Source organism: Chlorocebus sabaeus, chromosome 5, assembly GCF_047675955.1.
Source record: "Chlorocebus sabaeus isolate Y175 chromosome 5, mChlSab1.0.hap1, whole genome shotgun sequence".
Lineage (NCBI taxonomy): Eukaryota > Metazoa > Chordata > Mammalia > Primates > Cercopithecidae > Chlorocebus > Chlorocebus sabaeus.
The window spans coordinates 14699136-14723929 of NC_132908.1; the positions used below are offsets into that span (position 1 = coordinate 14699136).

Here is a 24794-nt window from a genome sequence, read left to right on the forward strand (position 1 = left end):
AAGTGCTGGGATTACAGGCATAAGCCACCACGTGCCCAGCCACTTTCAGCTTTTAATATTTAACTTAACCACACAGTCCCTGCTGAAACAGCTGTTCTGGAGGCCTGCGTTGGTGAGACCTGACCTACCGCACAATGAAGGAGGTGTTCTTCATTGAGATAATGTGGGCATCCGAACCAGGCTACACAGATCAGTGTCCCAGATTCAGCACTGACTAGCTGTGTGATTCTGCTGGAGCCACTTAACCTCTCTGAGCTGCGGGATCTTCATGTATAAAGAGATGACCACACAGTGCCTACCTCAAACAGTGGTTATCACGATTGAGATAATCTATGTAAAGCATTTAATGCCTATGAAGCGCTTCTTAGTACAGCTGGATGTAGTGGCTCATGCCCGTATAAAGTGTATAAAGCACTTACGGTATAAAAGGCGCATGGTAAATTCTGTTTGTTGCCCAGGCTGGAGTGCAGTGGCATGATCTTGGTTCGCTGCAACTTCTGCCTCCCGGGTTCAAGTGATTCTCCTGCCTCAGCCTCCAAGTAGCTGGGATTACAGCTGTGTGCCAGCACACCTGGCTAATTTTTGTATTTTTAGTAGAGATGGGGTTTCACCAGGTTGCCCAGGCTGGTCTTGAACTCCTGATCTTAAATGATCTGCTCGTCTTGGCCTTTCAAAGTGCTAGGATTACAGGTGTAAGCCACTGCGCCTGCTCTGTGCATGGTGAATTCTGAGTAAATGGGAGCCAAAATCATTGTCATCATCATCACAGGCAACCTTTTCCCCAAATAGTTCTAAGTTTCTTTTCTAAGTAACTTCTCTTCTAAGTAAATGTTGAGTAAATATTTTAAAGAGTGTTGAAGAGGCACCCCCAAATCTGCCCACTTGTTGATTCTAGCCAGTGATGTTAAATTTTTAGGAATCTGAAGAACCAGTTGTTCAACTGTGGGTAGCTCAAAATCTGCAGTAGTGGGAGTATTTACACCGTGGAAATTGGCAAATGATTCACAACGGGGCTTCTACCTCCCTCCCCTGCTCCCAGCCAGTTAAACATTCTGCGGCACATCTCTCATTCTAGTCCTAGCCCACCCTGCTGTGGGGCATCCAACAGAGATTACTGGCATTTTCTTTGCGGTTCTTCAAGCCCCAGGGTCTCGCTTCCCTACAAAGGCGACCACTAATCACTAGCGTGCTGAATAAACATGAAGTTGACTTAAACATTAATTTACTTATCATCAAAAGCCTATCTGCTTCTGCTGGTGCAGTGACTCTAATGGGAATTGCGAGTGGTGATGGTCGATAGCTGATGGCTTCAGAGAAGTGCGCTCTGTGCTTTGGCAGGGCTAAGCTGAGACTGTGGTCACAGTGGCTCAGTCCATGGGCTAAGCAGGAATGGGTGGGAAGAGGGCACGGGAGGCTTCCCCGGGGACTGCAGATTGTGTTTCTAAGATTTTTTTTTCCTTCACTCCTTAGATGCTCAGTTGAAAGGAACAACTGCGGCCGGATGTAGTGGCTCATGCCTGTAATCCCAGCACTTAGGGAGGCTGAGGTGGGCAGATCACCTGAGGTCAGGAGTTCAAAACCAGCCTGGCCAACATGGCAAAACCTCGTCTCTACTAAAAATACAAAAATTAGCAGCGCTTGTTGGCACGCACCTGTAATCCAAGCTACTCAGGAGGCTGAAGCATGTGCAGTGGCGCCATCTTGGCTCACTGCAAGCTCCACCTCCCAGGTTCACGCCATTCTCCTGCCTCAGCCTCCCGAGTAGCCGGGACTACAGGCTCCCGCCACCACGCCTGACTAATTTTTAGTAGAGACGGGGTTTCACTGTGTTAGCCAGGATGGTCTCCATCTCCTGACCTCATGATCCACCCACCTCGGCCTCCCAAAGCGCTGGGTTTACAGGCATGAGCCACCGCGCCTGGCCTAAAAGCACTTTTTAAATGTTGAGGTGGTTTGAAGGCTAATGGAAATTACGAGGTGGGACTAAAACCATTCCTGCCATCCTGAAGAAAGCCCACCCCTTGGAACTGCCACTGGTTGAAAGCATTTTTTTCTTTTTTTTGAGACAGAGTCCCACTCTGTCACCAAGGCCAGATTGTGCAGTGGCATAATCTCAGCTCACTGCAACCTCTGCCTCCCAGGTTCAAGCGATCCTCCCACCTCAGCCCCCCAAGGTGCTGGGACTACAAGTGCCCGCCACCATGCCTGCCTAACTTTTTTTTCTTCTTCTTTTTGTTTTTTCAGTAGAGACAGGGTTTCACCGTGTTGCCCAGGTTCATCTCAAACTCCTAAGCTCAAGTGATCCGCCTGCCTCAGCCTCCCAAAGTGCTGAGATTACAGGCATAAGCCACCACGCCCGGCCTGAAAGCATTTTAGAAGGCTCCTGACTGCAAGAACGGGATAAAGTAAGGGGGTAGGGGAACAGAAGATGACAGTCTGGTATATCTGGGTGACATACGTAGGCAGTCTATTGTAGTGGCAATTGTCAGGGCTCTGAAGTCAGACTGTCTTCTTTCAAATCTTGCAAGCTGTCTGATCTTGGGTGATTTACTTAACCTCTCTGAGATGTCTGTAAAGTGGAGACAAGAATTCCACCCTACAGATGATGAGGATTCAGGGAGACTGGGCTGGATGCAAATCAGCTTTTGTTGGCATCAGCTTGAGAGCAGGGATGGATTTGGGAGTGGAGAGGGTGGATTTGGGAGAGGGGACGCCGCACAGTGGCGGGAACTCGCAGCAGGTGACTGAGAATGGAAGGCACAGAGAGCTCAGATGCTGAGCCAGCTCAGATTAGAAACAGTATTGATAGCAGAATGCAAAACAGTATCACTTGAATGACGGATGTTTAATTGGATTTCTCCAGGGCTGACTCAACCGCCTTTGATAGATACGATTGCCCTCATGGCGTCTATCATGAGACTTGAAATTTTTCCACCTGCACCTGCAGTCTTTAGGCCTTGTTTCAACAAAATGCAGGACTGTGTGTACTCTCCCTGCCTGCCAACCTTCCTTCCTTCCTTGTGTATTTACTGCGACGTGTCAGGCATGGGGTGGTGTGCTAGAACCATGAAGGAAAAAGGCAAAGTCCCTTAAAGGAGGTGCAGTCTGTTGAGGCAGAAACACAAAGAAATGCCTAGATGATTCTGGAATGCCTAGATGTCAGTGAGATAACAAAGGGGCTATGGCTGCAGGAAGGAAGAGGCCCTGATGTAGCTGAGGGCATCAGGAAGATTCCAGAAGGAGAAGGGATTAGTGAAGCTGCAGAGGAATTAGTTTGAGACAAAGATGTTCTGAGCTGGGCGGGGGAGTTGGGCAGAGGCTTGAGTGCAGGAATTCAAGAGAACTCACTGGGGCCAGACTTTACACAGGGATGCACACGGGCTGGGTACCAGTCTGTTCAGACACTGCTGTAAAGATACTACCCGAGACCGGGTCATCTATAAAGGAAAGAGATTTAATTGACTCAACAGTTCTGCATGGCTGGGGAGGCCTCAGGAAACTTACAGTCATGGCAGAAGGCGAAGGGAAAGGAAGCACATGGCAGCAGGAGAGAGAGAGCACAAGAGAAAAAGAGCGAAGAAGTGCCACATTTAAAACCAGCAGCTCTCTTGAACTCCTGCACTCAAGCGATCCTCCTCCCAAAGTGCTGGGATAACAGGCAGGAGCTGCTGCGCCCACCCTGGAGCTTAATCTCTGTTTACATCTTTAGTTATTCTGGGGCAGCTGAGCCAAGGGCCTTAGGGGTAGGATTAGGGACACCAAGGACCAGCCTTCTACCCACTTCACAGCTCACTGGGCCCTCCAAAGGAAGGACGATGTGTCTTATTCTAGGCACTGGTAAGAGTCTGGGGGAAAAAAATATAGAAAATAATAAATGAGCGTGGTGGCTCACACCTGTAATCCCAGCACTTTGGGAGGCCAAGGTGGGCAGATCACTTGAGGTCAGGAGTTCAAGACCAGCCTGGTCAATATGGTGAAACCCCATCGCTACTGAAAATACAAAAATTAGCCGGGCATGGTGGTGTACACCTGTAATCCCAGCTACTCAGAAGGCTGAGGCACGAGGATTGCTTGAACCTGGGAGGCAGAGGTTGCAGTGAGCTGAGATGGCACCACTGCACTCCAGCCTGGGTGACAGAGTGAGACTCCATCTCAAAGAAGAAGACGACGGCGAAGAAGAAAAAGGAGGAAGAGGAGGGGGAGGAGAGGAAGAGGAAGAAGAGGAAGAGGAGGAGGGGGAGGGGAAGAAGGGGAAGAGGAGGAGGAGGAAGAAGGAGGAGGAGAAGGAGGAGGAGAGAGAGAAAGAAAAAGAAAGAAAGAAAGAAGAAGAAATAATGAACTCACAACACTTACTGTCTCCTTCAAAGGAGTGAAGGATGTGCAGAGGGCTAAGTGTAGTCACAGAAACCACCAGGTAGCATTAGTGGGCATGTATGGGAAGGGCACAGCCCAGTTCCCCGCCAGAGCCCAGAGAAGAAAACAAGCTCTGGTCTCTCAGTCGAAGCAGTGGGGTGGGAAGAGCCCTGCTGTCTCGCCACATGGCCTTGGTAGCTGGCCTGTGTCTCAGTGTCTCTCAAAAGTGAAAACAGATCAGGAGGGCTGACACACAGTAGGCACTCAAGAACTGTTTTCAGTGAATCAGGGAATAGCATTCACCTCTCTAGGCATTGATTTCTTCATTCGTGTAAGGTGAGAGCTGGAAATTTCTTTAGGGCCAGGCACAGTGGCTCACACTTGTTATCTCAGTACTTTGGGAGGCCAAGACAGGAGAATGGCTGGAGCCCAGGAGTTTGAGACCAGCCTGAGCAACACAGTGAGACCCCCAGCTCTACCAGACTTTTTTTTTTTTTTTTTTTTTTTTTTTGAGATGGCGTCTCACTCTGTGGCCCAGGCTGGAGTGCAGTGGCACGATCTCAGCTCACTGAAACCTCCATCTCCCAGGTTCAAGCAATTCTCCTGCCTCAGCCTCCCGAGTAACTGGGATCACAGGCGCGCACCACCATGCTCGGCTAATTTTTGTATTTTTAGTAGAGATGGAGTTTCACCATATTGGCCAGGCTGGTCTCGAACTCGTGATCTCAATTGATCCACTTGCCTTGGCCTCCCAAAGTGCTGTGATTATAGGCATGAGCCACTGTGCCTGGCCCAAAACATTTTTTAAAAATTACCCAGGCATGGTGGCATGCGCCTGTAGTCCCAACTACTTGGGAGGCTGAGGCAAGAGGATTGCTTGAGCCCAGGAGACCAAGGCTTCAGGGAGCTATGATTACATTCCTGTACTCCATCCAGCTTAGGCAAGACAGAGAGAGACCTTGTCTCAAAAAAAAAGAAAAAGAAAAGAAGAGAAACTTCTTCAGTCTCTGAATACTTACCAAGGTTCTTTCTGAAGACCAGAGGTCACCAAACTATTTCTGTAAAGGGCCAATTACTAAATATCTTAGGCTCTACAGAGTGTACAGTCTTTGTCATGATTGCCCACCTCTGCCACTGTCGTGAAAAGCAACCACAGACAATGCCGAAATGAATGGATGTGACTTTGTTCCAATAGCACGTTATTTACAGACGCTGAACTTTAAATTTCACGTAATTTTCGTATACCAGAAAATGTTCCTCTTTTGATTTTCCCCAACTATTTAAAAATGAAAATTAAACTATTCTTAGCTCGTGAGTTGTACCAAAACAGGCAGTGGGCCGGATTTTGACTGTGGGCTGTAGTTTGCCAGCCCCAGCTAAAGATTGGTGAAGAATCTTCCAGGAATTCCTTGGAGTGTCTTAGACAGAAGTTCAAAGGGAGAGTGTGCTCTCCTTGGTGTGGAAATACTGATCACCATGTCTCCCAAACTGGGTTTCATAGACACATCTCCATGCCATGCTCTCACTCTAGAACCTAAGATGGCTCCCATGTTAAGGTTCTTTACAACCCAGACACATATGTCCCTGATATGTCCTAATTAGGCAGACTCCTCATTGTCACCTACCCTGGCATACGCACCCATTCCTAGTATTTGTCTCAGCTCCTTCCTCTCTCTGAGTGCCTGGAATCTCTTCCTGACCCCTGCAAGTCGTGCGCCCCCTGTAAGGTGCACCTCGATTTGAGCAACCTTCTCGCAGACTATCCTGATCTGTGTCTTCATTGAACTCTAGGCACTGTCTGGAGCTTTCACAGTCCCAGCCGAGAGCATGGGTTCTGAGATCAGACTGCACGGGGTCCAAGTTCCTATCACTTACTCCGTGACGTTGAACAAGTTCTTTATCCTGTCTAAGAGATAATAATAATAGTCCTTACCTCGTAAGAGTTGCTGCAAGAGTTCACTGAGATGATTTGTGTAAAATGCTTAATCCAGAGAATGACACCAATCATATGAAAGCATTCAATAAGTGCTAGCAATTATACTTCTGTATTGTTTGATGTTTTTATAGTGAGACCATATTTACGTAATAGTTGTTTAATTTTTTAAATAGACCAGACTGGGTGTGGTGGCATATGCCTGTGTTCCCAGCTACTTGGGAGACTGAAGCAGGAGAATTCCTTAAGCCCAGGAGTTCAAGTCCAGCCTGGGCAATATAGTAAGACCCTGCCTCTAAAACAGAAAAAAACAAAAAAAAGGACCAAGTATTCTTTTAGGTCTAAAACAAAAGTAACTAAGCAATACTGGTGTTTGTTTGTTTGTTTTGAGACAGGGTCTCACTCTGTCAAGGCAGACAGCTGGTCACCCACATCGAGAAAACTGACTATTTTTAAAAGTCAATCCTTGCCTCCCAGGTTGGAGTAGAGCGGCGTGATCATGGCTCACCCAGGAGCTCAACCTCCTGGGCTCAAGTGATCCTCCCACCTCAGCCTCCCTGGTAGCTGGAACCACAGGCACACGCCACCAGGCACAGCTAACTTTTTTATTGTGTAGACACAGGGTCTCGCTGTGTTCCCTAGGCTGATCTCGAACTCCTGGGCTCTGTCGATCTTCCCATCTCATCCTCAAAGTGCTGGGATTACAGGCATGAGCCACTGTGCCTGTCCATAATTTTTTTATATGATACATACACAAAAGAACAGTATTAGTAGTTGTTATTGTAAGAAAAATCAAAACTAAGTCTAGAAAGCCCTTGGAAGGGAGAAGAATAAACTGCGCTTGAGGAAGTTGACGTTTGTTTGGGAACAGAGTGGGAACAAGGGTCTTGAAGAAGGTGACATTTGTTTGGGAATGAGTATCTGATTGCAATCAAAGGAGAGGCCGGTGTGACAGGTGGATGTTAATCCACAGACCATTAAAACAGCCACGGAGAGAAAACAGGCATATTGACCTTCCAGGGTACAACATGAGGGCATTCCCTTCCTATGTGTGTCACCCAAGCCCACTGGGAGGCACCTCTCTGGTCCCTTGGTCCCCAGCAAGATGCTGAGAAATGGCTGAGGCCAGGGGCTCCCTGGAGACTTCTCAACACTTACCCTTCCCCAGGGATATCATGAAAGCTGAACCAATGCACATGTTTATCATCTTGGAATCATTTGATTTGAGGAGATTGAAATAGCACGTGCTGGCTGGGTGTGGTGGTTCATGCCTGTAATCCCAGCACTTTGGGCAGCTGAGCTGGGTGGATCACCTGAGGTCAGGAGTTCAAGACCAGCCTGGCCAACATAGTGAAATCCCATTTCTACTATGATACCAAAATTTGCTGGGCTTGGTGGCATGTGCCTGTTATCCCAGTTAGTTGGGAGGCTGGGGCAGGAGAATCGCTTGAACCTGGGAGGTGGAGGTTGCAGTGAGCCGAGATCCCACCATTGCACTCCAGCCTGGGTAAAAAGAGTGAAACTCCATCTCAAAAAAGACAGGACAGGACAGGACAGGACAGGACAAGACAAGACAGGGGAGGGGAGGGAAGGAAAGGGGAGGAGAGAAATAGCATATGATGGCGAGATACACGTTTTGCACAGAAATGTTGGCTAGGAGAGTCCAGGAGCGTCTCTGTGAGCTGACTTCTTACCTAGGGTGGAGGGGTGGATGGAAGTGGCTGTTCCTACACACCCACGCTGCCTGTGCAAAACCGTGGGCTGCCAGCACCACACACACAAGCCTGTTTCATTCTCACACAACCCCAAGACAAAGGTGTAATCCCTTTTCAACAGTGACAGCACTGAGGCTGAGAGCAGTAAAGGAGGTCATAGCCAGTCAGTGGGGGTACTGAGATCTGCAATGAGATCTGGCTGGGTCTAAAGCGCGTTGCGTCCTCTCTGTGCTCACAGAATGGGGCTCGAGGGCTCATCTAAACCCCTCTTTATTTATTTATTTATTTATTTATTTATTTATTTATTTGAGACAGAGTCTTGCTCTGTTGCCAGACTGGAGTGCAAGTGGTGCAATCTCGGCTCACTGCAACCTCTGCCTCCCAGGTTCAAGTGATTCTCCTGCCTCAGCTTCCCGAGTAGCTGGAACTACAAGCACGTGCCACCAAGCCCAGCTAATTTTTGTATTTTTAGTAGAGACAGGGTTTCACCGTATTGGCCAGGATGGTCTCGATTTCTTACCTCGTGATCCGCCCTCCTCAGCCTCCCAAAGTGCTGGGATTACAGGCGTGAGCCACCGCGCCCGGCCTAGACATTACTTCTTTTTCTCACCTGTCATAAGATGCCCACAGCCTCCATAACTTATTTTTAAAAGGAGACAATAAAGACTATTTTTAAAAGTCAATCCTTGCCTCTGGAAACCTGCCTCTGCTTTTGTCGTCGTCTCTGCTGGGTTTCCATTAGGCTGCAACTCAAGCTGATGCCTCCGTTTCGTGTCGTTTTCACAAAAGTTTGGTAAAGCAGCCGCTCTGTTATTCCAGCAGGGCCTGATCACCTCTCCCCACCCAACGCTGATAAAAAATGACCCACTTTCCCCATCATCCCAGCGTGAAAGGCCAAGATGCTGAATGACACGGGTTGGCTTTCTTTTCCTTCTGAACGTTAATCAGGTTACTGAAGATAACATCTCCCTGTGGAACACTCAGGCAGCGGCAGAGTTTGATGTCCAGGTTCAGCCCTAATGGTACAGAGACCTGGACTAATGTGGCTTATTCACAGTTCCAGCTATGCTTTTAAAGCCCTTTGCATGAACTATTCACATGTCTTTTGAACAATAGGATTTAATGGCATTGGAAAATCATCACGATGTCATGCTTGCAATGAGCGGGACAGCTGTAGGTATGTCTTGATCCAATACGCATTAAAAATGCACCTATCCACACACATGTATCCGTGAAAATGTCTTCAGCTCCAAGGAACAGAGCATTCGATGACTAGTGTCTTTAAATCTTGGGTGACCAGCTGTCTCTGTTTGCCCGGGACTGAGAGGTTTCCAAGGATCTGGAAATTGCAGTGCAGAAACTGGGACAGCCCCAGGCAAACCAAGTCAGTTGTTCACACTACTTAAGTCATAAGGACATTTAATATTTACTTGAGGCTGGGCGTGGTGGCTCACACCTGTAATCCCAACACTTTGGGAGGTTGAGGTGGGTGGATCACAAGGTCAGGAGTTCAAGACCAGCCTGGCCAAGATGGTGAAACCCCGTCTCTCCTGAAAATACAAAAATTAGCTGGACATGGTGGCAGATGCCTGTTATCCCAGCTACTCGGGAGGCTGAGGCAGAGAATTGCTTGAACCCATGAGGCAGAGGTTGCAGTGAGCCAAGATCATGCACTGCACTCCAGCCTGGGCGACAGAGCTAGACTCCATCTAAAAAAAAAAAAAAAAAAAAAAATTGACTTGATAAGCAGTCCAGATGCAGGTGGCCTGAGGGTCAATGGGGTGGCCCCAGGATGCTATCAAGGGTTTCCTCTCCTCCCCTCTGCCATAGATAGCGAACCTGTCCCATTCTGCCCATGCATAGGAAGCCAATCGCTGTTATGATGGATCTGGCAAAAGAAAAGAATTTATTCACACCAATGCAGCCAAGCAAGGAGGCAGGAGAAAAGGTCTCATACTTGCCTCCCTGAAGATGGAATTTAGGGATCTTTATGGAATAAAGGAGCAGGGTGTTCTAAAGTGTGGGGAAAGGTGACTGGAGGCAAGGGGAAGTGAGGTCATTGGCAATCTGTACATACATAGCCAAGCTCCTGGCTCTTCATAGGATGCATGTTTAGAAAATGGCAGCATTACCATGATCTCAGGGAGTTTTTGGGCCCTCTGACGTCAAAAGGTCACTTCTCCAGCATTTGCACAGGTTCAGTTGAAGGGTCATTGATCTCAACGGGTTCGAACTGGACAAGAGCTGCCCCCATAGTCCTGAAAAACAATTTTAAGCAACCATTACCATAGTCACATATGGGTCATAGTGACATACATGTGACATATGACATACGTGTACCATAATGACATATAGTGACATATATAAGGAAGCCAGTGGGGGGTGGGGGGTTAGGTATATATCGTTTGGCTGTTTGACTTTTAGCTATGTAAGTTTTAAGATCAGCTAGAAGTAAGTGGTTAAAAGCAAGCAAGGCAAAGCTAAGTTTGGTGGGTTTAATCAGGTTAGCATTCAGTGTCACCATCCTCACGTGAGTGGCTGTAGGAGCTTAGGACCGGGACGGGGGAGAACCCAAGGCCCTAATTATCCTCCCCAGAAGCCTGCCCAAGCAGACTTTCTCTTAAGGGCTTTGTCTAAGCCCACCAAATTTAACTTGCCTTGCTTGCTTTTAACCACTTACTTCTAGCTGGTCTTAAAACTTATATAGCTAAAAGTCAAGCAGCCAAACGATGTGTAACTAAACCCCCCAGTAGCTTCCTTATATATGTCACTATATGTCTTTATGGTACATATATGTCACTATGACAGATATGTGACTATGGTAATGGTTGCTTAAAGTTGTTCTCTTATATTTCATTGGCCCAGAGTAGATGTCATAGCTACCTCTAGTTGCAAGAGAGCCTGGAAAAGTGCATGTCTGGCCAAAGCAAATGGGATTCTGTGGCTGGCTTCCATCAAGCTGGGCAGGTTGCCTCCTGGACAAATCAGAGCTCTGGGAGAAAGGGGGAGGGGAAGGTCTGCAACGGATCATGCCAGCTGCAACTCACGTAGCCACATAGAGAGGAGACACCAGGGTGAAATTGTCAAGAGCAGGAGCTGGGGCTGAATCTAGAAGGCCACTTACCAGTACAGAACATTGGGTGTGGTGCTTAACCTCCATATACTCATCTGGAAAATGGAGCTCAAAACAATGTTTCTCTTCCTGGACTGCCGTGAGGGTCTAGACGAGTTTATGCACAGAAAGTGCTGAGCATTTGCATAGTAAAGGCTCCGTAAATGCTGACTTCTTGTTTGCCTTAATGGCAGAACCCATCCTTCCGTATTCCAGAAAAAGATTTGATTTTTAGTTACGTGAATGGACACCAAACCCTGATGGACAGCTTGCGGTGGGGGGACGAGCTTCTTTCTTGGGAGAATGTTCAAAGGACCACGAAGCTTTTGCTTTTGCCAACTGGGGTTTATAAGTCGAAGAACAGACCTGAATGATTTAGGACGGGGTCTCCAGTCTTTTGTCTTCCCTGGGCCACATTGGAAGAATTGTCTTGGGCCACACGTAAAATACACTTACAGTAACAATAGCTGATGAGCTTTAAAAAAATCACACAAAACAATCTCATGTTTTAAGAAAGTTTACAAATTTGTGTTGGGTTGCCTTCAGAAGCCATCCTGGGTCAGATTTGGACAAGCTTGATTTAGGACCTGGTGGTCCTCCTTTGGTGGGAGGTGTGTGGAGGAGGTAGAGAGAGAGAGAGAGAGAAGAGATGAGGCATGAGGAAAACAGAGCTATCTCATAGGGACATTGATGAAGTCCTGCAGCATGACTCCCGTGAGCAGTTCTGTAGAATTCCACCTCGCTTGTCAATGTTTGTGGGCTTGGATCTCTTGGGAGGATCCAATCACATGCTAAGGGCAGCCTAGAGATGGACAGAGGGCCAGGGAAAAGGCCCCCAGGGCAAGCCCGCCACCCTTAGGTTATGTGGAGGAAAAAGACAGCTGTGAAATACACCAGAACCCCCGGAGTAGAAGTGGCCTCTGCTACATGTAGGTCAAGGTTTTGCATACGTTTAGCTTCCTTCTTTGTACTTGTTTGTATTTTCCAAAATTTCTACAATAATTAGGGATCCACTCTACAATCAGATAAAAATGCCATTTACAAACTTTTATTGGCCAGGCATAGTGGCTCATGCCCGTAATCCCAGCACTTTGGGAGGGTGAGGTGGGTGGATCACTTGAGCCCAGGCGTTTGAGACCAGCCTGGGCAACGTGGCAAAACCCCATCTCTACCAAAAATACAAAAAATTATCCGGGCGTAGTGGCGCCTCCCTATAGTTCAAGCTACTCTGGAGGCTGAGGAGGGAGGATGGCTTGAGTCTAGGAGGCATAGATTGCAGTGAGCTGAGATTGTGCCACTGTACTCCAGCATGGGTGACAGAGCCAGACTCCATCTCAAAATAAAATAAAATAAAATAAATAAAAACTTTTACAAAGAAGAGTATAAGCACTGAAAGTTATTTTAAAAAAGGTTTTACATGTTAGCTCCATTCCTCAGAAATAGTGCTTCTTCTACATCATTTTCTCTTTTCCTTTTTCTCTGCTTCTTTTTTTTTTTTTTTGAGATGGAGTCAGGCTGAAGTGCAATGGCACAACCTCCGCTCACTGCAACCTCTGCCTCCCAGGTTCAAGTATTCTCCTGCCTCAGTCTCCTGAGTAGCTGGGATTACAGGCGCCCACTACCAACCATGCCCAGCTAATTTTTGTATTTTTAGTAGAGACAGGATTTCACCAAGTTGGCCAGGATGGTCTTGATCTCTTGACCTTGTGACCTGGCCACCTCAGCCTCCCAAAGTACTGGAATTATACGCATGTGAGCCACCGCACCTGGTCTTTTTTTTTTTTTTTTAGATGAAGTCTCACTCTGTTGCCCAGGCTGGAGTGCAGTGGCATGATCTTGGCTCACTGCAACCTCTGCCTCCCGGGTTCAAGCAATTCTCCTGCCTCAGCCTCCTGAGAACTGGGGATTACAGGCGTGCACCACCACGCCCGGCTAATTTTTATATTTTTAGTAGAGAAAGGGTTTCACCATGTTGGCCAGGTTGGTCTTGAACTCCTGACTTCAAGTGATCCTTCCACCTTGGCCTCCCAAAGTGCTGGGATTACAGGTGTGAGCCACTGCACCCAGCCATTCTCTGCTTCTTTCTCCCAGCTAATGATAATAATAGTAAAGGCCAAGGGTGGTGCCTCATACCTATAATCCCAGTGCTTTGGGAGGCTGAGGTGGGAGGATCGCTTGAGGCTAGGAGTTCAAGACCATCTTGGCCAATATAGCAAGATTCTGTCTCTACAAAAAATTTAAAAATTAGCTGAGTGTAGGGGCATATGCCTGAAGTCCTAGCTACTTGGAAGGCTGAGGCAGGCAAATCCTTTGAGCCCTGGAGTTTGAAGATGCAGTGAGCTATGATTGCGCTGCTGAACTCTAGCCTGGGTGATAGAGCCAGACCCTATCTCTAAACAACATAATAATAGTAGATAGCTTTTATTTGGGCATTTGACTGTGTAGGTCCCAGGCACTGTGCTTAATGCTTGACATGCGTAATAATCCCATCAAATAGTACTGCTATCATTCCTATTTAAAACATGATGGCCAGGTGCGATGGCTCACGCCTGTCATCCCAGCACTTTGGAAGGCTGAGGCGAGTGTATCACCTGCGGTCAGGAGTTCGAGACCAGTCTGACCAACATGGTGAAATCCCATCCAAAAAAATAAGTAAATAAATTAGCTGGGCCTGGTGGTGCATGCCTGTAATCTCAGCTACTTGGAAGGCTTAGGCAGGATAATCACTTGAACCTGGGAGGCAGAGGTTGCAATGAGCCAAGATTGCACCATTGCACTCCAGCCTGGGCAACAAGAGCAAAACTGTGTTTCAAAAAATAAATAAATAAATAAGGCTGAGACGGGCGGATCACGAGGTCAGGAGATCGAGACCATCCTGGCTAACATGGTGAAACCCGTCTCTACTAAAAATACACAAAACTAGCCAGGTGAGGTGGCGGGCACCTGTAGTCCCAGCTACTCCGGAGGCTGAGGCAGGAGAATGGCGTAAACCCGGGAGGCGGAGCTTGCAGTGAGCTGAGATCTGGCCACTGCACTCCAGCCTGGGCGACAGAGCGAGACTCCATCTCAAAAAAAAAAAAAAAAAAAAAAGATAAATTATATTAAGAATGAGTTAGGTAAGTGAGGCAGAGAAGGAAGTTACTGCACCGTGGCCCCTTTGAGCCAGAGTTGTTTGGTGCCAAAACTCTGCCTCCTAATCACTACCTGTCTCTCCTTTTGTCCTTTCTCCATCTTCTCCTCTCTTATCTCTCAAAAATTATCAATAATTTGATAATTCTGTGATTAGAATCCAAGATTCCTCAACTTCAGTGTGATTGACATGGTGGCTGGCTCACTGTCTGTTGTGGGAGCTGTTCTGCGCACAGTAGGATGTTTAGCAGTGTCCCTGGTCTCTACCCACTAGATGCCAGTAGTAATCACACCCCTCCCCAACACACACTCAATTATAATAACCAAATATGTCTCCAGGCATTGCCAAATGTTCCTGGAGACCAAGATTGCCCTGATGTAGCCTGATCTCTGCAAAAGCATCCGGAGTCCCTCCAGTTGAACGATCACTGATAGAAACCCACAGGAACAGTCTGTGCCCTCCCGGCAAGTCCACACTCATTCGAGGCAGCTGTCACCTGCTAGGACATTCCAGAGCAGGGCTTGAAAAATGCTTGGCGTGCCTCTGGCAACAAGAGATGCAGGCTGAAGCAAGGCATTCCTGGCTCTTATCCTGAAACTAGGATGCTGAGATTAGAATGGACAGCATGAGTTTTTCTTGAGTGGCAAAAGGCAAGGGGTCCTGCTGTGGTTTGTATGTTTGTCTCCTCCAAATCTCATGTTGAAATTAGTCTGTTCTTGCATTTCTATAAAGAACTACCTGAGGCCAGGTGCGGTGGCTCACGTCTGTAATCCCAGCACTTTAGGAGGCTGAAGTGGGTGGATTGCTTGACCCAAGGAGTTGGCAACCAGCTTGGACAATATGGTGTAACTTTATCTCTATTTTAAGGAAAACATTTTTTAAACTACCTGAGATCGGGTAATTTATACAGAAAAGAAGTTTAATTGACTTGCAGTTCCACTGGCTGTACAGGAAGCGTGGCTGGGGAAGTCTCAGGAAACTTACAATCACGATGGAAGGCGAAGGGGAAGCAGGGAAGTCTTACACGGCTGGAGGAGGAAGAGAGCAAAGCGGGAGGTGCCACACACACTTAAACAACCAGATCTCGTGAGAACTCACTATCACGAGAACAGCAAGGGAGATATCCGTCCCCATGATCCTCACCTCCCCCCAGGCCCCTCCTCCAACACTGGGGATTACGATTCGATTCGACATGAGATTTGGGTGGGGACACAGATCTAAACTCTATCATAGGGGCCAGTGGGAGGTGTTTGGGTCACGGGGGCGGATCCCCTATGAACAGATTAAGCTCTCCCTGGGAGGTGGGAGTGAGCAAGTTCTTGCTCTTTTAGATCCTTAACAGCTGGTTGTCAAAAAAAGCCTGGCACCTCCCGCTCTCTCTTGCTTCCCGTCTTGCCCGGTGACCTCTGCACACATGAGCTCCCTTTCACCTTCTATGAATGTAGCCAGCCTGAGGCCCACGCCAGATGTCCCATCTTCCAGCCAGCAGATTTGTGAGCCAAATAAACCTCTTGTCTTTGTAAAGTACTCAGCCACAGGCATTCCTTGATAGCAACACTCAACAGACTAAGACAGGGCCCCATGCTGGTCTACAGATGGCACTGCCGAAAAGAGTCAGCAGCCCCAGCCCTTGATGGAGACGCTGAGGAATGAGGCAGAAAGATCAGTGGACTCAGACTCTGAAAGGTCGATTTCTAGTTCTGGTCCTGCCCCTATGAGCTGTGTGTATTCAGTTGAGCCTCTTTACCTGTTTCCGCATGAGTAAAATGAAAATATGATTTCTGTCCTCTGGCTTTTCCTAGGATAGTTGTCAGGAGCAAAGTAAGATATTGGCTCCAAGCTGACCCACTACATCCCTTACCTGCTTCAGTCTTCTTGGTAACATCTGAAATATTGTATTTGTGTTTAGCTTCTGTCTCTGCTAGCAATATGTCATCTTCATGAGGGCTTGGTCTGCTTTGCTGCTGCAAGCCTCAGAGATGACAACAGTGCCCAACATAGTAGATGTTCAATAAAGACGTGCAGGCTAGGTGCAGTGGCTCACGCCTGTAATCCCAGCACTTTGGAAGGCCAAGACGGGAGGATCACTTGAGGCCAAGAGTTCAAGACCGACCTGGTGAACAGCAAGACTCTATCTCTATGAAGTTTAAAAATTAAAAAAAGAATGAGCTGGGCATGGTGGCTGCACAGCTGTAGTGCCAGCTACTTCGGGGGCTGAGGTGGGAAGATCACTTGAGCCCAGGACTTCAGGACTGCAATGAGCTATGATTGTGCCTTGGGCGATAGAACAGGACCCTGTCTCAAAAAAAAAAAAAAAAAAAAAAAAAAAAAAAAAAAAAAAAAACAAAACAACAAGAACAACAAAGACAAAGACATGCAGAGTGAATGTGAACCTATATGTCACGCGCTTTGAAGACACATCTCAACAGCTATGGAAATCTCAAGCCCTTTGTACACAGTGGTTCCACTTCTGAGAATGTAAACCCCAAATAATCCAGCATGGAGAAAAAGCCTTAGAGGAATTGATGTTCATCCTACAGTGGCCAAAATTGCTCAAACCTGAAAAGCCAGCCTTAGTAATCAAGAGGAGGGCGTAATTAGCACAATCCCGATGAGTCTCATTTGTGAAATTGCAGACAGCCATTACAAATATTGTAATTGCAAGACAAGTTCATTTTTGTGGCACACACACAAAACCATAATGTGTAATGCAAAGCTATAATGTGTAGTGTAAAACGGGGTTGCAAAAGCAACCCAAATACTGAGATGACAGGAGCCAGCACTCACTGTCCCTCCACCGCCACACTGTTGGGAATGTCATGCCCAGTCTCTCTGGAGGGCGATTTGGAAATTCCTACTAAAATGTAAATGTTCATGTCACTAGACCCAGCAATTGCATTTCAGGAATCTATCCTAGAAATGTATTAGGACACAACCCAGATGTCTATGAATAGGGGAATAATTAAATAAATTATAGTTAAATAGATCACTGTATTATCAGTCGAGTGCAGTGGCTCGTGCCCTTATGCCTGTAATTCCAGCTACTCTGGAAGCTGAAGCCAGAGAATCACTTGAACCTGGGAGGCGGAGGTTGCGGTGAGCCAAGATCGCACCACTGCACTCCAGCCTGGGCAATACAATGAGACTCTGTCTAAAAAAAAATAAAGATAAATTTAAAGAATGAAAATAAAAGACATCACTGTATATCAATATAATGGTATATACTATGCAGCTACTAAAAATGTGGAGATTTGCATATACCGATAAGGAAAGATGCTCAAGACTATTAAAGATTATTAAATTGAAAAAAGCAAATTGCAAAACAATTTTTTTTTTACAATAACAATGGTGTCATATATGATATTATAAGCATGTGCATTTTTTTTAAATCTGGAGGAGGTTGGGTGCAATGGCTCATACCTATATCCCAGCATTTTGAGAGGCTGAGGTGGTAGGATTGCTTGAAGCCAGGAATCCAAGGCCAGCCTGGGCAACATAGCTAGGTCCCTGTCTCTACAAAAAAAAAAAAAAAAAACTGTTTAGAAATTAGCCTGTAGTCCCAGCTGCTTGGCATGGGGCCGGGGTTGGGAGGGGTTGGGCAGAGGTGGAAGAACTCCTTGAGCCCAGGAGTTCAAGTTTGCAATAAGCTGTGATCACACCACTACACTCCATCCTGGGCAACATAGTGACACTCTATCTCCAAAAATAAAAAAAGAAATTTAAACAGTTGCAGAATAAAATAATGTTTTTTGGTTTTTTTTTTGTTTTTTTTGAGACGGAGTCTTGCTCTGTTGCCCAGGCTAGAGTGCAGTGGCGCGATCTTGGCTCACTGCAAGCTCCGCCTCCCGGGTTCACGCCATTCTCCCACCTCAGCCTCCCGAGTAGCTGGGACTACAGGCGCCCGCCACCACGCCCGGCTAATTTTTTTTGTATTTTTAGTAGAGACGGGGTTTCACCGTGTTAGCCAAGATGGTCTTGATCTCCTGACCTCGTGATCTGCCTGCCTCGGCCTCCCAAAGTGGTGGGATTACAGGCGTGAGAAAAACAATGTTTTTAAAAATCCAGAGGAATACATACTAAACTGTTGACAATGATTCTCTCTGAAGGACAGAGGGAGACTTTCCTCTATGTTGTCAATTTCTGTAATGTTTAAAAAACGTAAACATTAGCTGAAAAACAAAACTGAATATGCCACGTGAACCCACTCATATAAGCAAAGCCAAAGCCAGGCACATGAAGACTGGAAGGAGCTCTATCGAGGTGTTATTAACAGTGACGGATGGCCAGGCACGGTGGCTCATGCCTGTAATCTCAGCACTTAGGGAGGCAGAGGTGGGCAGATCACTTGAGGCCAGGAGTTCAAGACCAGCCTGGCCAACATAGTGAAACCCCGTTTCTACTAAAAATACTACTAAAAATACAAAAAAAAATTAGCTGGGCATGGTGGCAGGCACCTATAATCCCAGCTACTTGGGAGGCTGAGGCAGGAGAATCGCTTGAACCTGGAAGGCAGAGGTTGCGGTGAGCCGAGATCATGCCACTGCATTCCAGCCTGGGCAACAGAGCGAGACTCCGTCTGAAACAAACAAACAAAAAACAATGATTGATCATTTCCAGGTGGTGGGAAAATTGAACAGTGTTTGGCTTTTTCCTTTTGAGGGAAAACCTCTACAATGAGCATGTATAGCCTCTTCAAAAGATAACCCACCTTTATCAGCTTCTTTGTGTTAAGCGGGTGATGCTCAGGGTGTGATGCTCTGCTGATGTAACCTGCTGTTGGTGGTGTCCTGTTTCCCCAGGATGGATGACATCCAGCTCTGCAAGGACATCATGGACTTGAAGCAGGAGCTGCAGAACTTGGTCGCCATCCCAGGTAACCATTTGCAACTTCACCTTGTGCTAAGCAGATGCTGGGGGGCCTCCAACCTGGCCCATCTGTACCCTTGGGTCTGGAAGACAGAGTCTCATTCTTGCAATGCAGTGCTCCCTGACTGCATGTGTCAAACACGACTTCGAGTCAGGCAAACCTGGGTTCAAGTCCTAGTGAATTCTGGTCACCTTCTTGTCCTTGAGCAAGTCACTGTACTTCTCTGAGACTCAATTTCTCCTCCTCTGAATATTGGGTAGTAAGAGGACCTAATTCATTGAGTGTCAATATCATAGAGGCCGGACACGGCGGCTCACACCTGTAATCCCAGCACTTTGGAGGCTGAGGTGGGTGGCTCACTTAATGTCAGGAGTTTCAGGCCAGCCTGGCCAACATGGCAAAACCCCATCTCTACTAAAAATACAAAAATTAGCTGGGTGTGGTGGCGGACACCTCTAATCCCAGCTAGCCGGGAGGCTGAGGCCGGAGAATCACTTGAACTCGGGAAGGCGGAGGTTGCAGTGAGCTGAGATTGTGCCACTGCACTCCAGCGTGGGCAACACAGCGAGACACTGTTTCAAAAAACATATAATTAAATTAAATTAAATATCATAAAAATTAATGAGATGATGCAAACTAAGTGCTTAGCCTGATGTTTGGCCTTGAGAGTCCAGTAAATATTAGCAATTATGATCATTATGATCCTACTTGGGAACAGATGAAGTGAGTACAAACTCTAACTTTGAAGTCACCCCAGATTTGGTAGTTATTAATGCCTGACTTATTTGGGATCTTCTCCAAAGAATTTTCCCTTGCCCATTAGGCTGGGTCAGTTGCCCTCTGGAGGGCTCACCCTCATCAGAAGACTAGTCCCAGGCTGGGTGTGGTGGTTCACGCCTGTAATCCCAACACTTTGAGAGGCCGAGGCGGGCAGATCACTTGAGGTCAGGAGTTTGAGAATAGCCTGACAAAATGGTGAAACCCCATCTCTACTGAAAATACGAAAATTAGCCAGGGGTGGTGGCAGGTGCCTGTAATTCCAGCTACTCAGGAGGTTGAGGTGGGAGAATTGCTTGAACCCAGGAGGTGGAGGTTGCAGTGAAGTGAGATCACACCACTGCACTCAGCCTGGGTGACAGAGCAAGACTCCCACTCAAAAAAGAAAGAAAGAAATACCTAAGTAATTTATAAAGAAAATAAGTTTAGTTGGCTCACAGTTCTGCAGGCTGTACCAGAAGCACAATGCTGGTGTCTGCTCAGCTGCTGGAAGGCCTCAGGAAACTTATAATCATGGCTGAAGACAAGGGAGCAGACACGTCACGTGCCCAGAGCAGGAGCAAGAGAGTGAGGGAGGAGGTGCCACACAGTTTTAAATGACCAAATCTCATGAGAACTCACTCACTATCGCGAGGACAGAACCAAGGAGGATGGTGCTAAACCATCATGAGAAACCTCCATCATGATCCAATCACCTCTCATCAGGCCACGCCTCCAACACTGGGGATTACATTTCAATATGAGATTTGGGTGGGGACACACATCCAAAGTGTATCAGAAAGGGTGCTGCTGATTGGTTGGGGATGCAATCATAGGGGTGTGAAAATGGTTCTCAAGGGTGCTAAGTCCACTTCTGGGTGGCAGGTCCAGGTGAATGACGAATGAATCATCATTCATCAGAAATGCAAAACCTAAGAAGATATCTCAAAAGGCTGATCTTAGGTTCTGCAATTGTGATGTTATCTGCAGGAGTAATTGGGGAAGTTGTGAATCTTGTGACCTCTGGAATAATGGCTGTAGTCATTTATGTCTATGCCTTAGCGGAATTAACCTCCTCCCATCCTTCTAACATGGGGGCCTTTTATTAGCTTTACAAAGGCAGTTTAGTTGGGGGGAAGGATTATAATCATTTAAACTATAAACTAAATGTCTTCCAAAGCCAGCGTGGCCTAAGCCTGGGAATGATTAAGGGCAGTTTGAAGGTTAAAGGTTAAAAGCAAGATGGGGGTTGGTTAGATCAGATCCCCTTCACTGTCCTAATTTTCTCACTGTTATCATTTTTGCAAAGGCATTTTCAAATAGTCCAGATAAGCACCCACCATTGCCCTTGACTTGAATGTTTTTGCCGTCCTGTCAGTTCAATAAGTATGTCTCAAGAGGCCGTTCTGCAGGAAGCCCTGAACCTAGGTGCTGGACATGCAGTGATGAACAGAGAACGATTCTCTACTCTCAAGGAGCCCCCAAGTTAGTAGAAAGAGACCGGGCCCAGCACACAGTGGGTGCCCATAAGTGGCAGTTATTCCTGAGCTACAAGTGCAGCATGAAGAGCCTTAGAGAAGCGTTTCCCAACCTTCAGCTATTGACATTTGGGGTTGCCAAATGTCAATATCTTCCTTTGGGGTTGATCATTTTTTGTTGGGGGTACAGGGCTCTGTGTTGTGTCTTGTGGGATGTTGAGTTTCATCCCTGGCCTCTACTCACTATAGGCCATTAGCACAACCTACCTGCCCACTACCCCGCTTGGGTGATGTTACCAGAAAGCGATCCTGATCCAGACCCCAAAGTTCTTGGACCAAGAGCAAGAAAGAATTTAGGGTGAGTCCGAAAGTGAAAGCAAGTTTATTAAGAAAGCAAAGGAATAAAAGAATGGCTACTTCATAGGCAGAGTGGCAGCTTGGGCTGCTTGATTGATTATACTATAGTTATTTATTATATGCTAAACAACGGGTGGATGATTCATGAGTGTTCTGGGAAAGGGGTGGGCAAGTCCCAGAACTGAGGGTTCCTCCCCTTTTTAGACCATATACGGTAACTTCCTGACGTTGCCATGGCATTTGTAAACTGTCATGGCGCTGGTGGGAGTGCCTCTTCGCATGCTAATACATTATAATTAGCACGTAATGAGTAGTGAGGACGACCAGAGGTCACTTTCATGGCTATCTTGGTTTTGGTGGGATTTGGCAGGCTTCTCTACTGATGTTGTTTTGTCAGGAAGGTCTTTGTGACCTGTATCTTGTGCCGGCCTCCTGTCTCATCCTGTGACTTAGAAAGCCTCACTTGCTGGGCATGCAGCGCAGTAGGTCTCAGCCTCATTTTACCCAGCTCCTATTCAAGATGGAGTCGCTCTAGTTCAAACCCTTCTGACAGTGACAACCAAAAACGTCTACAGATGTACAAATGTGGCTCAATGTACCCCAAGTTAGGTCAGGGGGGCGTGCAACATTGCCCTGTGAAAGGAAAATAAAGTCCCAGGACCCCAAATTCACTATACCAAAAGGAAAGGTTAAGCTTGGGAACTATGAGTCATACAAAAACCTGCCTTTCTTTCTTTTTTTGAGACGGAGTCTCGCTCTGTCGCCCGGGCTGGAATATAGTGGCGCGATCTCTGCTCACTGCAAACTCCGCCTCCTGAGTTCATGCCATTCTCCTGCCTCAGCCTCCCGAGTAGCTGGGAGCCTGTAGGCGTCCGCCACCACGCCCGGCTAATTTTTTGTATTTTTACTAGAGACGGGGTTTCACCGTGTTAGCCAGGATGGTCTCGATATCCTGACCTCGTGATCTGCCCACCTCGGCCTCCCAAAGTGCTGGGATTACAGACATGAGCCACTGCGCCCAGCCAAAACTGCCTTTCTTTTTTTCCTAAATAGATAGCTGCAAGATAGAAGGCCACCCATCTTCCCGGGGGCCTCCCTCACCCTGTCAATGTAAATTAATAGCCTATCCTCACAGGTAGGGGACAAAGACAAGACTAGAAATCATCGTCCCTCACCCACCCAGACTCTGCATTTCCTTTATCCTATGAAAAATGCAGCTTCACTGAGGGCCAGAGAATGCAATCCTCCCCTTCCTGTCCTCTCTTTCCCCTTTAAATATTGAAGTCCTTAAGATCCTCTGCAGGAAAAAGCACACGCCAGGGATCCTACTGCTGCCTGTGTCTCTTGTTCCCAGGCGCCTCCTCGACTTTGGCAAAATAAATCTCCAGATTGATTGAGACCTTCTCAGACACTTTCACATAAGAACTACTGTTTTAGTCATTAGGGTGCAGCAACCTGGGTTTTAATTCGGCCTTAGCAGGTGGGTGAACTTCGTGAAAGTTCACGACTTAATTTCTCTGAGTCTTGAATTCCTTGTTTGAACAATGAGGCCAATACTACTACCCCCGCATGGTTGTTGTGAATATCCCATAAATAACAAAGGCAAGGTGTAGGAGTGTTCAACACAGTCTCGTTGTAAAGGTAGTGTGCACCATGACAGTAGAACTGAATCCTCTAGCTTTCATGAGCATCACTAGGTGCCCAGAACTGTGCAGGCCCTAAGACTAAATGAGTGAATAGACTCTCCTAATTGAAAGAGAGTGACAGCTAGTGGGTATGGGGTTTCTTTTGGGGGTGATTAAAATGTTCTAAAATGGATTCGGTGATGGTTGCACAACTCTGCAAATACACTTGGAACAGATGAACTGCATGATATGTGAATCATATTGCAATAAAGCTGTTCCCAAAAAAAAGTTAAATGTCAAACGTAAAACAACAAAGGAATGAGAGAAAAGTACCAAAGTCTATTGACTACCCACTAGAAACCCCAATGCAATTGATCTGGCATTGTTGGCTTTGGACTCTGGCATCGTAATAGAACTCAACTAGTGACATGGTTTGGCTGTGTCGCCACCCAAATCTTATCTTGAATTGTAGCTCCCATGATCCCTATGTGTTGTGGGAGGGACCCGGTGGGAGATGACTGAATCATGGGGGTGGTTCCCCCATACTGTTCTCCTGGTAGTGAGGAAGTCTCACGAGATCTGACGGTTTTATAAGGGGTTTCCCCTTTCACTTGGTTCTCATTTTCTCTTTGCCTGCTGCCATGTAAGATGTGCTTTTTGCTCTTCTGCCATGATTGTGAGGCCTCCCCAGCCACGTGAAACTGTGAGTCCATTAAACCTCTTTTTCTTTATAAATTACTGAGTCTCGGGTATGGTTTTATCAGCAGCATGAAAATGGACTAATACAACTAGGGTCTACTCACCTGGCACAGTAAGACCAGCTATCTCCCCAGAGGTTTTGCAGTGGTGAAAAGGAAGAAGTTTATTTGCAAGGCTCCAAGCAAGGAGGACGGGGCAGCTAATGCTCCAAGCCTGACCTCCTCAATGGCGTATAGGTAATGTAACTGTCCAACAGGTTCACCTTGCCCTCTGCCTAGACAAAGCCGATTTATCAAGACTGGGGAATTACAATGAAGAGTAATTCATGCAGAGCTGGCTGTGAGGGAGACTGGAGTTTTCTTATTACTCAAATCAGTCTCCCTGAGCATTCCAGGATCAGAGTTTTTAAAGATGATTGGGTGGATGGCGGTGGGGGGGCGGTGAGTATGGAGTGCTGATTGGTTGGGTCAGAGATGAAATCATAGGGAGCCGAAGCTGTCCTCTTGCACTGAGTCAATTCCTGAGTGGAGGCCACAAGATCGGATGAGCTAGTTCATCAATCTGGGTGGTGCCTGCTGACCCGTCAAGGGCAGGGTCTGCAAAATATCTCAAGCACTGATCTCAGGTTTTACAATAGTGGTGTTATCTTCAGGAGTAATTTGGGGAGGGTCAGCATCTTGTGGCCTCCAGCTGCATGACTCCTAAAGCATAATTTCTAATCTTGCGGTTAATTTGTTAAGTCCATTTTCACACTACCGTAAAGAACTGC

General features: G+C 46.9%; 1 protein-coding gene across 1 annotated transcript in view; it reads left to right on the forward strand.

Annotated features, from left to right (window-relative positions):
• The window catches only part of BMERB1 (bMERB domain containing 1), a 188840-nt gene that overhangs the window by 149914 nt on the left and 14132 nt on the right, over positions 1-24794 (forward strand). The window contains exon 4 of the mRNA XM_007986401.3: positions 19043-19116. Coding sequence (XP_007984592.1) covers positions 19043-19116 — 74 coding nt within the window. The remainder of the gene's footprint in view (positions 1-19042; positions 19117-24794) is intronic.